Source organism: Canis lupus, chromosome X (genome assembly GCF_003254725.2).
Source record: "Canis lupus dingo isolate Sandy chromosome X, ASM325472v2, whole genome shotgun sequence".
Taxonomy (NCBI): domain Eukaryota; kingdom Metazoa; phylum Chordata; class Mammalia; order Carnivora; family Canidae; genus Canis; species Canis lupus.
The window spans coordinates 40,514,578-40,529,586 of NC_064281.1; the positions used below are offsets into that span (position 1 = coordinate 40,514,578).

Below are 15,009 nucleotides of genomic sequence, written 5' to 3' on the forward strand. Positions count from 1 at the left end.
AGTGTGTATCTTAAACCAAATTTAAAACGGGTGTTTTCTTAAGTAACCACAATATCGCATCGATCATGATTAACAATTCCTTAATATCATCTAATACCCAGTCCATATTCAAATTTTCCCCAAATCTGAAAACATTCTTTCTGTATTTTCAAAGTTAATTTGATCCAGATCGAAAATTGGTCCACTCACTGTATGTGATTGTTTTGTTATCGTATATTTCTCTTAACCAAAAACAGGTGTCTCCTCCTCCCCGCCCCCCTTTTTGTTGCAAGCCTTTCTCTTGTAAAAAAGCAAAAAACAAAAAACCTGGTCCATTGTCCTGTTGTATGATTGGGTTTGTTTCATTCGTTTCTCTAGAGTTCTTATAGATCAGAAGTTAGAGCAAAGAAAGCCTTCTTAAACTGAAATTTGGTTACTTTTTTGGCAAGAATATTTCACAAGTGGTACTATTTTTTGTAGTATTAAATGAGAAGGCACATAATACTTGATTGTTGAACTTTTAGTTGATTGATCAATAGGTTCAGGTGATGGCAGCCTTAGCTTTTCATAGTAGTTTCCTGTCAACCTGCTCTGGGATGCTTTTAAAACCATTGATGATTATTGCCTGGATCCAATTATTTTATTAGGAGTTGCAAAATGATTATTTTCTAAGCATGTCGCTACCCCTGCATATATTAATGGATGTTAACAGAACTCCGTGTACACCAAAGCTGTTTGGTTAACTTGAAATATGCTTCATATCAGAAAAGCAGAATAGGGGATCCCTGGGTGGCTCAGCGGTTTAGCACCTGACATTGGTTCAGGGCGTGATCCTGGAGTCCTGGGATCGAGTCCCACATCAGGCTCCCTGCATGGAGCCTGCTTCTCCCTCTGCCTGTCTCTCTCTCTCTCTCTCTCTCTCTCTCTCTCTGTGTGTGTGTGTGTGTGTGTGTGTGTGTCTCGAATGAATGAATGAATGAATAAAATCTTTTAAAAAAAACAAAAAAGCAGAATAAAGGGGAAAGAATTAAGCATCAATTTTCAGAGTAATGAATTGGTGAACTAGCAACCTACAGGGGTGTCCAGTGAATTTTGTTTCTCTCTTCTAAATATCATATTGAGCTCATGACTTTTTATATATTCGATATGTTTTAATAAATTGCAGTCATTATTCCTTCTGGTATCAATGTCTCATCTTTGGCCATTGGGAGCACCTTCATTCAGTCTAGCTTCTGTGTCCTTTTGGTACTACTGTATTGGCCTTTGATAGCCTCATTGCTTTTTGGCTCAACAAGATATTCCAGGTTAATCCGATCTATTTCTTGCCCTAGACAGAAAATCTGTGTATTTTGCTAAGAAAATGTACCCAGTTATCTTCTTTTCTTTATATAGCACCTTTCTTGATCTATACAGTGATGCTGAAAAACTCATACTTTGTTCTCCACATCTAATTGTACAGTTTACGGTTATGTATCAGGCCTTTTCTGTATTTGTTGTTTGCATTAAATCACAAGCCCTCATTTCTTTTGGTGTCCAGTATAGTGTGATCTCCCTTGTTCTTGCATCTTGTCCTATGGCACATGCCTGCATTCACCTTAGTATTTCATTGCTTAGTACTTCTTAGTCTCTGTTGCTCCATATTTGTTTAATCGGTTTATGTCTTTTTTCAAGAAATTTATAATTTTCTAGAGGTTAGGACATACCCATTACTTTAGAAGTTAAAAACCAAATCTATAAAAAAAACCCAAATACTAAGGAATATAGTGATAACTGAATAAACATTAATTGAATTGAAGGACATATTTTGCTTGGCTAGCTGATGGCCACATTTGCCAACAATTTGACAACAGTAGTGCCAATGCTGTACTTAAACTCAAGCCAAACTTAATCATAAATCTTTACACCAGAATTTAAAGTACAGGTGGTTTAAAAGTATTCAAATTAATGTATGGGAGAGGAGGCACAAATATTCTCTTCAGAGAATAAAAACTTAGCCTTTGGTTCTAGAATGTAGTTTTAAGGCACACTCAAGAAAACTACTTTCAGATGGTCATTACTTCTGATGCCTGGCTTCAATTCCTACTTGGCTTAGTTTCATTATTGGTGGCCCAGAACTTGGCTGATAAGTAGGAGAATTGGAAACAAGACTGGCTGCCTGGCAAAACCTACTTGTGGTAACTTGAATTGCTTTTGATCTTATTTGTCATCTTATCAACTATTTTTTGTACTGCTAAATGAATGGACTTTTTATGGTTTTTATAGAAGAATGGAAACCAGAAAAATCAGACTATTTACAACACTTAAAAATGTGACTGTAGTTCTGTAATAACACTGAAACTACCCATCCTATGATGAGACTGTGTTAATTTGTTTTATGATTACAGTTGGAAGAAGTAGCTGAAGTGATGTGTCCCATCTGTCTACTTTCCTCTTCTTTTTCTCTTACCTCCCAAGGAAGAGGCTGGAGATTCTTTAGAATGCAAAGAATAAAAAGATAAATTTTAAAATAGATTTGGTGGCATCTGGGTGGCTCAGTCTATTAAACATCTGACTCTTGATTTCAGCTCAGGTCATGATCTCAGGGTTGTGAAATTGAGCCCCACATCATGCTCTGCACTGGCTGTGAAGCCTGCTTAATATTTTCCCTCTCCCTCTGCCCCTCCCCCATGCCTTCTCTAGATAGATAGATAGATAATTTGGATTCATGTTCAGACAACATTTCTTGGGTTTGCTTATAGGTCCTGTTATTGCCTTGGAGTTTAACGGAGATGGAGCTGTAGAAGGATGCCAACTTATTGTCAGTGAGATATTCAATGGGACCAAGGTACAAGATTTTATTGATTATTTCTCTTTCATCAGACCGTTCATGTCATTTCCTTTTCCTTACAATCAAATAGTACTTTTATTCCTGTTGTTCCTTGGAATAATAAAAAAAAAACCAGCAGATCATGATTTTTTAGAATCTATGATAAATAATTGGGGGGCTAAGCTTTGTTTTTTCCTTGCCAAATTAAAATGTTAATTCCTTAAAACTTTACAAAATAAGAATCTACTAATTGAAAAACCTTCAATAATACATGTTTCTAAAGTAAAAAATCTCATTAAATGTCCAAGTTCTTCCATTTTTGAAAACTAGTAATATGTTGAAAAATGTTATATAAGATTGTATACTTTAGACAGATGATCCTATTGCCCACTGTTCATTTTTATTTGCTTCAGTAATGCTTCATCAGACATTGAATTTGAGGACTCCTGGGTGGCTCAGTTGGTTGAGCATCTGACTCTTTTTTTTTTAATTTTTATTTATTTATGATAGTCACAGAGAGAGAGAGAGGCAGAGACACAGGCAGAGGGAGAAGCAGGCTCCATGCACCGGGAGCCCGATGTGGGATTCGATCCCGGGTCTCCAGGATCGTGCCCTGGGCCAAAGGCAGGCGCCAAACCGCTGCGTCACCCAGGGATCCCAGCATCTGACTCTTGATCTCAGCACAGGTCTTGATCTCACAGTGGTCGGTTCGAGCCCCACATTGGGCTGTGTGCTGGGCATAGAGCTTATTAAAAAAAAAACATTGAGCTGTATCTAGAAATCATTACATATCACATGTAGGTAGTTTCTAGATAATGCTGATGAGGTTGGTGTATCTAAGAATTTCAGACTTAAATAGCTTTATATAACTTAGAAACCAAACATGAGTACTAAATGAGTGTGTATATATATACACACACACACATATATATATATAATAATTTTTTGATAAATATCTGAGATGAATTTTTTGGTTTTGTCTGATTTGGCTTATGGTTTCTTAAATTTGCATAAAGTACTTTGTCTTTTGTGTCATTTTATCATTTCAACAGTACTAAGGGGAGTACTAAATATAACTAGATTGAATAGAAAAGGAAGCAGAGAGAAGATGGTTATATGATTTGGAGATTTTAGATCTGAATGAGTCAAAGATTATCTAATCCAGTGTTCTCATTTTACAGATGTGGAAAGTTAGCCCAGAGAGGTTTATTGAATGAATTGTTAGCATCATACAGCTAGTTTATGATAAAGCTAGAGTAGAGCCTGGGTCTTGTCTAATTCTTAGATGACATTTGTAAAAATGATTTTTGAAGGGTTCTACTGAGTACTGCCTTACTGATGTTTAGCAAATAGTTCATTTAAAATTAGTAATATATCTTTAGCAACTTTAAAAATGACAATATCAAGTTTTACCTATTGAGGTTATTAGGAAGTAGAAGAAACTAAGATTTCTTTAAATAAACCTCTCTATTCAGTAGATTTCATAATATTGACTCTTGTATATTTAAAAAAACAGTAAAACTCCAAGTGTGATAAAGTACAACTAAAGTATTATGAAAGCAAAGACCTTAAGTGGTTTTAAAAGAGCTCAATTTACATTATAGCTACTGAAACTATATTGTATGGATTCTACAGAATACTGATTAAGTATTATATAAATGGTGTACTTGAATTTCTTTTGATAGCAAGCTTGTGACTGTTCTGTAGACAACATGCGCTTTGGAATTTGGGGATTGCTGGTATTTATTTTTTGCTTCTTTTATATTTAAAATAGATGTTTGTATCAGAAAGCAAGGAGACAGCATCTGGAGATGTAGACAGCTTCTACAACTTTGCTGACATACAGATGGGAATATGAAGTGCAATGTGGAACCAAGGACTTGGTATTAAGCCCTTTTTAATTTGTGTATTAACAATGGTTTTTACTAATGATAAAACTGTTAATGTTTATTTCTTAGTAAACTGTTGAATACTGCATCATTTACTTCAGGTTCAAAAATAGTTTGTTTTGGGGCACCTGGCTGGCTCAGTTGGTAGAGCATGTGTTTTGATCTTAGGGTCATGAGTTCAAGACCCGTGTTGGGCATGGAGCCTACTTAAAAAAAAGTTCATTTTAAATTTAGTAGTTTTAATCAGCTTAAAAACTGTTTAACCTGCTTCAATAAGGCTGTGGTTTTCTTTCCTTGCTTATGATACCATTATTAGAACATAGAAGTGGCTAGCAGTTCATGATTTTAATCCTCATTAAATATTCTTTCAAATCTCTAAGAATTTAAACTTTTCTCAGTGCTCCATATATTATTTGAGAATGCATTCCATTGCTTCTTTTCTTTTTTAATTTAGAGAGATCTGTTAGTAGTTGATCAATTAGAATGAACCTCTGTACATTTTTTTCATGTATACATAGCCAGTTAAATAATTGCTTCCTAGTTGCATAATGTGGCAAATGAGATTTTGTACATGGAATTGATATAAGACTGTGTAAATTGATTTTTTTTATTAATAGGAATTTGATAACCATTTTGCAATTAACTCTACTAACTGATGTTGGTATAGCTGTTTAAAGACTACTTTGTGAGTAGTATGATTATTTGAATAAATTCCACACCATGTAGTTTTTTAATACAACTGCTAAAATGACAATTCTGCTTCCTGGTAAGAAAATACTAAAATCTAAAAGCATAGAAGCCTGATGAGCACTGGCAGGTTTCAGAAAGGTGAAATCGGGATCCCTGGGTGGCGCAGCGGTTTGGCGCCTGCCTTTGGCCCAGGGCGCGATCCTGGAGACCCGGGATCGAATCCCACGTCGGGCTCCCGGTGCATGGAGCCTGCTTCTCCCTCTGCCTGTGTCTCTGCCTCTCTCTCTCTCTGTGTGACTATCATAAATAAATAAAATTTAAAAAAAAAAAAGAAAAAAAAAAGAAAGGTGAAATCACCAGCTCTTAGGAGTTAGCAGGAGAATTAAAACCTTGTGACATTTAGGTATGAAGTGCTTAGGCATGATGATAAGCTATGCAGATTTTTTGTAAAAAAAAAAATCTAGATAAATTTGATTTTCATTAGATATACCATTAATCAAGAAATAATGTTCTTCAAGTATGATGAAATTGCTTTTGGCTGCTTTAAAGCATTATTTCCCAAATCAACTTGACTATAATAATTTACCAGGAGGCAGGGGAGAGTTACTTGTTTAAAAATCCACATCCTTGAACCCAGTACCCAAATACACTGATTCAGTCACCAGGGGAAAGCCGTTTGTGAGGAGTTTGTTGTAACCTAAAGTAATCATTTCAGAAGATGTGGATAGGGCGATCTGGAGAGAAGGTCTGGACCTGCCATGTACATCATGTAATAACAGCTAATAGGAAATTAGCTTTCAGAGGTCTATTTTTAAAAGAAACCTTAAATTTAAATCTGTTTTGGTAAAACCAAGACTGAAAATAGCCACTTATAAAAATCCCTCTTATGGTTGTTACTAAAAGGATATTTTCGTGTATAAACTGCTTTTGGATATTTTCAAATTAATTTATAAACTACATTGAACTGTGTGTTGATGTTCAGAAATAATACATTCAAATACTTTTCATTTTAAATTAATGAGTAAAATTGACTACCTACCCTGTGTCTGGCCTTGTGCAAACCATTAGCATTGTATCATTTCAGTCTTTTCTAAGAGCATTCTATACTACATAATCAACCTCCTCTAAATCAAAATGATTTCATGAGATGCAAATAAAAATTGGTGACAGGTTTAACATAATTTTGATCATAATTTACAAATAAGCTTTGCAATTAGTGGTCAGAGGGCATTAATTTTTTTCATGGTTAAGCTAAATTAAACATATTCCTTCTGATTGTGATTATATTATTAAACACCATTATTCATATTTTTTGTTTTTCAAAAATATAATACAATGTTATGCAAAGCTGTAAACTGAGTTCTTTATTTTATCTATGGTATTTAAGCAAAAAAACTCAGGAATATAACATATAAGGGAGATGTTAATTTTTAAATACTCACTAAATTTAGTATCTATTAACCAAAGCCTAAAATTGTACATTCTTCAGTTGGCTAAGAGCTTTTACCCAAGCTTAATTTGTCTTTAGGGACAGTCATTTGGCTTCTGAATGTTTAAAAAGATTTTAAAAAATAAGTAGTACTATGGTTGTTTCTGTAGTTCCAAACTTTGATAGTAATTATACTGCATTTCATTTTTTAATAGCTTTTGAATTCATGAACATTTATTAGCAATGAAATATTAGTAATTTTATTGTTATACATGTTTAAACATTATATTAGCTTATTTCTCCTGTGTAATTAGTACTGCTTTTTGCTTCTGTATATTTCTGTCTAGCTTTTGTATGTAATTTATATCTAGTGTTTATAAAACGTGATTTGTAATAAATGTTGTTAAAATGAAAATGGCTGGGGTGCCTGGCTGGCTCAGTTGGTAGAGCATGCGACTACTGATCTCAGGGTCGTGAGTTTAGGCCCCACATTGGGGGATAGAGTTTACTTTAAAAAAATTAAATGAAAATGGCTTAACACTAATTTTTGAGGTCCACTGTATAACATACATCTTCTCATACATGTGCCAAGATTTGATCATGGCACAAATTTTTCTTAATTTAAATTCAATTGGCCAACATATAGTACATACTATAGTTTCAGATGTAGTGTTCAATAATTTATCAGTTGCATATAACACCCAGTGCTCATCATGGCACAAATTTCTTAATGATAGAAGTATAATAGAATGGTCTGATCTCTGTCTTATGTTAGAACTGTGTGCCATATGTGTGCACGCGCACATGTGTACACAAAGCACTCTAGAGAAATGCAAAGGAAATAGAAAACTTGTTTTAATCTAAGGAATAATTCTTCCTTTGTTAAAAGATACATTTTATTATGGTTGAATACTTACTAAGATTATGCATTTCTCTCTTCCATGTTTAAGAAAATAATGAACCATGATATAATTTCTTTCAGGTTTATACAAATGGACCTTATTTTTAAATTACTACCAAATTTTCCAGCCATCTGTACCCAACCTCTCCCTTTCCTAGCCCATAAATCAGAAGTACTAAAAATGTAGATTGGTTAGTTTTTTAAATAAAATCTGAAATACTGAAACTACAAATTGGTTAGTTTTTAAATGACATTCTTTATTATTTTTTTCTATGTATGAAGCTTTTTGTACATTTAGAGCATGGGGGGAAATAGAAATGTACAAGACAATAGAAAAATTACTTCTTATTTATTGGGTAATTCTTGCTGTGCTGAGTTTAAAATGTATTTTTCTCATTTAAAAAGGACATATTTAATTTTGTTCTCTATATAGAGAAATGATATTGTAATTAGGGCATAATTACTCCTTCAAAGTCCATTCTAGAAAGTATTTTATCCTTTAAAAGCCTAACACTAAAAATTTGAATTTTAGTAATGAAACCACCCCCCTTTTGTGTGTTTGTGTGCGTGTGTGTGAAAATGAAGTAATACACTGTTGACTTGGTTTTCTTTTTTGGTAGATAGTGTTGGAGGGAATCAGCAATCAGTCCTACATCAGAGGGAAAGCAGGAAGCCTTTAAGCTACATCTTTCTCTTTTGACATTTTGGCTTTTAATGGCAAACTCCTGCAAGATGTTCCAAAAAGCAGTCTCTTCCTTTTTTAATGTTTAGGGGCTTTCCTGGTGAGGGTGGGTTCTCATCTATAAATAGATAATGAGAGAACAGGAGCACAGGTCAGCAAGAGCCCTGGCATTGTCACCTGGGCTCTGATCCTCCCAGTGGGGCCTGCCTTTCCCCATTTCAGTTTAATCTGGTCTACTCGCAGTTGTACTAATGAAAAGTAACTGGCATATATGACAACTACCTAAATGATGTTTATAAAGTATACCTTGAAAATAAAATATACTTTATGAATGCTAAGTATTCTCAAAGTGAGTATGGTGTTTTTGAGGAGTTCAGCTGGGTAGCCATACACCCATCTACAAACAGGCAACTGAATGGAGAAAACAAGTATACGAGGTTATTAAGACTTTAGTGCTGTTTTCTGATGATTGATATACTTCCATTTGTCAAATGTAGGTCAGTTTGTTAGGCTCATTAATAAAATCGTTTATAAGTGTCCCTGCATGTATGCACATAACCCCAACTGGCCTCTGCCAGAGACCCCCTGAGTGCCATCCTTAGTCCCCAGTTCCACACCCACAAAATCAAAGAAATTAGCATGAACCAGGAGCATCTCACCCAACTGTAGGCACAAGTGTGCATTGGTGGAGAATCAATTGCTCGCCAAAAGAAGATGGTTCATTAGAACAGCTGAAGCAGATGGTTAAAATAAACAACTTCAGCTCTCCTTAAAGAAGTTAGGAGTAAACACTATTGTACTGAAGAAGTGAGTATGTATACAAGCCCTAAAGTTTAGCCATCGCCAGCAGCAAACACTTTCACCATTATGGGCCATGCTGAGACAAAGCAGCTGACAGAAATGCTGCCCAGCATCTTAAACCAGCGTGATGCCAACAGTCTGACTGGTTTAAGAAGACTGGCTGAAGCTCTACCCAAGTACTCTGTGCACAGAAAAGCACCACTTGCTCCTGGAGAGAATGATGATAATCAATTTCCAGATCTTGTGGAGAATGTCAAGGAGGCTTCCAAGAACCAAGCAAACCAAATTGAGTCAACTTCTGAAGATAGGAAAGAAGTTACTGGAAGCTGCTATTTTATATTATGATTATATGACTATGCTATTTTATATTATTTATAATATAAATTGGCTTGGCTTTTTAAAATTTCATTCATGGATCTGATAAAATTGAGATCTCTAATATTTTTAAGCCCAAGCCCCTTGAACACACCGCCACTCTTTTCAGTTTTTGCTTATACTCAATTCATTCTTTTTGCAGCTGATTGAGCTGAAGAAGCCTGGAAATAAAGTTTAAAAGGTTAATAAAGTTGCCTAGTAAAATAAATAAGTAGTCACTCAGACCCTTTGTCCTATTTCACCTGAGCTTCCAAACATCATATATTAGGTGATTTTAAAGTTTATCTCAGGACACGTGGGGGCTCAGCAGTTGAGCATCTGCCTTTCACTCAGGGCGTGATCCCAGGGTCCTGGGATCGAGTCCCACATTGGGCTCCCCACGAGGAGCCTGCTTCTCCCTCTGTCTCTCTCTGTATCTCTCATGAATAAATAAATAAAATCTTTTAAAAAATAAAGTTTATCTCAGTAGAATCATGTGGTTTTAGTACTTTGAAGGGGCTGGACATTTTTTTCAGTCCCCCATCTTGCAGATGAGAAAATCGAGGGTCAGACTGTTTCCTCACTGAACTACAGCATAAGCCCCTTGACTTTCCCCTAGGATCACTGGGAGAACAAGACTCAGCTCACCCATCTTCTGCTGTATGAAGCCGTTTCTAACTCTCAGGTGCATTTTCTCCTTGGCTGCTCACATGGTACTCTGTATAGATGTCCAAGGGCTTATAACACCTTATACTATTTCTTTATCCATGCTTTCCTTGCTATTAAAAGTGTGATCTGTGGACCAGCCACATCAGCATTACCTAGAGCTCATTAGAATCTCAAGCCCCACTCCAGATCTGTTGAATTAGCTTCTACATTTTAACAAGGTGTTTGGGCAGATTCATACACACAGTAAAGTTTGAGAAGCTGTGTCCTCGACCATTAGTTCCTTGAGCGCTAGGATCACGGCTTAGAAATCTTTGTATTCCTAGAGAGCAGTTTAGGGTCCAATCATATCAATATTTAATAAATTTTTATAATCGAATGTCACAATCCAGTGCTTCATTCGTTCAACTCTTCTCGATTCGCTTTGGAATAAAATACATCCTACAGTATTTACTTTCCCCCCACTGTTCTGTGTTGAAAGAATAACCATGGTCTCTGCCCACTCAGACTCCTTGGGAGCTTTAAGAGCATCAGTGGTATTCACCGGAAACAGATAAGAGCACAACAATTTCTAACTGAAATTTTCTTCTGACATGTTTTTGTATTCAAGTTTGTTTTACTCAATTAGGAAACATGTTGCATAAAGCCAATGTGGTGATTTGTTGATGCCGGGGCTGAGTTAAAATAAAAAAGCTGTCAGCTGCTTGCTTTGGATTTATGGGGAAAGTTAGTCACTTAGTCTCTTCTCAGATTTGTTACCCTCCCTCTTTATGTCTTGACATCTTCCCACTTCTAGTGTTCAGGAATGAGCTTGGCCATGATCAACAAACCATCTGCAAGATTTTCCAGGGAAGTGTTTGGTGTTGCTCCAAATTCAGGGGGGAGTATGGTGGTGATAATGATTAATTGTTTCCTGGAACAAAGGCTTAATCATAAGTGTAAAATTTGAAAGCAAAGTAAAACCCTAAATTCACACTCTCCCCTTCATTTACTTTAAGTGGTTTTTCTTTCTGTTTCCTCAGTAGAAATCTATCAGTGCCTGGAATCCCTTGATCATTCTCCCCCCTTTCCCACTCCCTTACCCCAAAGCTTCAAATTCTGTCCTTCCTTTGGGACTGGCCCGAGTTCTATATGCTCTGGTAAGCCACTGACCCCTGACCATTTGAACTAGTCATGTCAGAGTTGCAAGGAACAGCAGTGTAGATTTGAGAATCATCAGACCTGGGTTTGGTTTTTTTTTAAGATTTATTTTGTTTATTCATGAGAGACACAGCAAGCAGAGACATAGGCAGAGGGAGAAGCAGGCTCCTTGCGGGGAGCCTGATGTGGGACTCAATCCTAGGACCCCAGGATCACAACCTGAGCCCAAGGCAGATGCTCAACCACTGAACCACCCAGGTGCCCCTGACCTGGGTTTGATCTACATTCTACTACATATTTCCCGTGTAGATCCCCACAAGCTATGTTCATGTTTTTAGTTTTCTCATCTGTAAAATGAGGATTATGACTGCTTTGCCATTATTTTGAGTAGTCAGTGAAATTAAGTGAAAGGACTAGCCTCAATGTTAGTTCTTCTCCTTAATCATACAAAACCTTAGAGTATTACTTTTCTCATTTCATATTTTTCCAAAATGACCCAAAACTCACTGTGGACAGTCCCCAAGACTTCTGTTCCTGCCCCTTGTTGGTCTCAGGCAGCCAAATACTGCTTCAGCCAAAGAAGTACTCTTTGGATGAATACAAATATGAGCATGTTTGAGGTGGCTCTAGTACTCTTACAGATGCCAATCAGTCAGGAACTTCTTCTGAATACATGTGAGTACTGAATCTATGAGCTGAACACTGTAGGATGGCGGTAGGAGGATGGAGAGAACTGATAGGGTACCAAAAAAGAAGAAGAAGAACATGCTGGGTCTCATGGAACATAGTCTTGTGGTAGGCAGCTCGTCAGCCCAGCAACTCCAGGATGTCTATAAGACTCCAGGCTAGCCCTGCTCTGCCATCCTAAACTTGTGGCTTTTTCTTTACACTGCTAAGATGGTTCTCTTCATCAACACCTCTAAGTATTGTGACTATACTCTAGGTAGAAAGAATGTAGAGGTGAATGGCAAAAGGCCAGCGAAGTCTTCCCTTTCCGTCAGGAAAACAGTAACTTTCCCAGAAGCCTTACTCCGTCGACTTATGTCTCATTTGCCAAAGCTTGATCACATGGCCATCCTACCCTCTAGGGAGGCTGCGGAGGAGACTGTTCTTCCTGGGTCCATCATCTCCTTGAAAAATGGAGGTTCTGGCAGTGAAGGTGAAAAGAATGGGTATTGAGTAAGCAACTACCAGTATTTGCCACATGAAACTCACCATCTGTTCAGTTAGCATACACCAGGAACAGATGGGAGGAGAAAAGTTTAAGAACATATCCAAAAGCAACCCAAAGGTTTCTTCAGAGGGGTAAAGAATGGGATAAAATAATTTGGATATGTTCTCCCAGAAAGTGAATTGCCAAGAAATTTCTGAAGAACTTTTGGAACAAAATTATTGCTGTTGTGATTAAAACAAACAACTGAGGACGCCTGGGTGGCTCAGCAGTTGAGCACCTGCCTTCGACCAGATCGAGTCCCATATCGGGCTCCCTGCATGGATGGAGCCTGCTTCTCCCTCTGCCTGTGTCTCTGCCTCTCTCTCTCTCTCTCTCTCTCTCTCTCTCTCTCTCTCCCTCTGTGTGTGTGTGTGTGTGTGTGTGTGTGTGTGTGTGTGTGTGTCTCTCACGCAGGAAGCCCGATGTGGGACTCGATCCGGGGACTCCAGAATCACGCCCTGGGCCGAAGGCAGGCGCTCAACCGTTGAGCCACCCAGGCATCCCAATAAAATCTTTTAAAAAAATAAAACAACTGGCAGGGTGCCTGGGTGGCTCAGTCGGTTATGCATCTGCCTTCCGCTCAGGTCATGATCCCAGGGTCCTTGGATGGAGCCCCGCATCAGCCTCTCTGCTCTGCTCAGTGAGGGGTCTGTTCTCTTTCTCCCCTGGTCCCTCCTCCCTGCTTTTGCTCTCTCAAATAAATAAATAAAATCTGAAATAAAAAATAAAACAAACAAACAACTGGTTCACATATCCCATCAGACATGGGGGATTTATGGATGGACTTGGATGGAGCATAGAAAGGCTGGAAGAGTTTTCATGGGCTTCTGTTCCATAAGGTCATGGTGCTTCTATGTTCAGAAAGCTGAATACAGACTCAGAATTCATTTAGATGATGATTCCCAAGAGGAACTACTCCTAAGCCACACATGGTGCGGTTTACTTTCAATATGGAAAATGATGTTTAGTCTCTAAAGTTGAGTATTCTCTGGAATCAGAAACTTCCTTAATCCCTTTTGAAATTTCTGACTTAGGAAATCCAATCTCAAGAGAGAATACAAAGTTCAGGGAAAATTAATATTTTTCTAAAGTGCATATAGATTCTGGGTTTAGACATAAAAGTGAAAACAATAATTGTATCATCCAGAATTACACCAGAGAAACAGAATTATTAGGATACATACAATAAGAATTTTTAAAAGATTTATTTATTTATTTGAGAGAGAGAGCGAGTTTGCTAGCAGAGGAAAAGACAGAGGGAGAGGAAGACTGCTTACAGACTCCCCACTGAGCAGGGAGCCTGACGCAGGGCCCAATTCCAGGACCCCAAGATCGTGACCTGAGCCCAAACCAAGTGTATGATGCCCAACCAACTGAGCTACCCTGGCGCCACATATTAAGAATTTTACTGCAATGAATTGTCTTAGATGATTATGGGGGCTGACTAGGTGAAGTCCAAAATGCTAAGTCTGTAGGGCAGGGCATCAAGAAGGGCAGGATGGAACTCAGGCACAAGTTGATGCAGCTATCCACAGGTGGAATTACTTCTTCAGAGAAGCTTCAATTCTGCTCTTAAGGCCTTCAACTGATTGAGTCAAGCCCACCCAGATTCTCCAGGATAATCTTCCTTACCTAAAGTCAACTGATTATAGACGTGAATCACATTTACAAAATACCCCTAACTTAGATTAGTATTTTTTAAAGATTTTATTTATTTATTTATTCATGAGACACACACACACACACACACACAGAGAGAGAGAGAGAGAGAGAGAGAGGCAGAGGCGCAGAGACACAGGCAGAGGGAGAAGCAGGCTCCATGCAGGGAACCTGACAAGGGACTCGATCCCCGGTCTCCAGGATCACGCCCCAGGCTGAAGGTGGTGCTAAACCGCTGAGCCACCAGGGCTGCCCAGATTAGTGTTTGATTAAAAAACTGAGGACTGCGGCCTAGCCATGTTGACACATAAAACTGACCATTACAGTGATGGTCGGTGTTTCATTTTGTTTTCAGTTTCCATCAGTGAACACTTTATTCTTTGTGAAAATAAATCACAAGCCCAGACAGGCTTCCAAGAAGAGAGAGAGTCAATATCATCAATCTGTGGCATTGGCATTAATACATATTTGGTCTATGAAGGTCATTAACCATCTGGTAAAAGGAAGCTTCATTGATTACAACACATCCTTTGGGTATCTGCTGTTGCCTGATTCCACTAAACTGTTTTCAGTTTATTGATAGGAAAATTAGTTCTCCAGCTCAATTGAAGTTCAACACCTAAAAAAGGAGGAAGTATTTCAAGGAGTAGGTGTGTATTTCTTCATTTGTACATCATTTCCTCATGCCACGAATGTTTAATGAGTATTGGGCTAGGTTAGCTGGCTATCTGCACTCTCCCTTAGGATAAAAATGGTGGCTGCCATTACACTTGTAGAAAAATATTACTTACCAAGACTGA

At 37.6% G+C, this 15,009-nt stretch overlaps 1 protein-coding gene across 2 annotated transcripts in view; it reads left to right on the plus strand.

Annotated features, from left to right (window-relative positions):
• Positions 1-8,714, plus strand: part of RP2 (RP2 activator of ARL3 GTPase) — a 53,050-nt gene extending 44,336 nt beyond the window's left edge. Inside the window, exons 4-6 of one of the 2 annotated variants that reach the window (XM_025468939.3) lie at positions 2,718-2,803; positions 4,560-4,668; positions 7,776-8,714. In XM_025468939.3, the coding sequence (XP_025324724.1) occupies positions 2,718-2,803; positions 4,560-4,643 (170 nt within the window). In that variant the 3' untranslated portion in view covers positions 4,644-4,668; positions 7,776-8,714. Of the gene's footprint in view, positions 1-2,717; positions 2,804-4,559 lie in introns of both variants that reach the window. The other variant, XM_025468938.3, reaches the window with a different exon arrangement.
• The last annotated feature ends 6,295 nt before the right edge of the window (positions 8,715-15,009 follow it).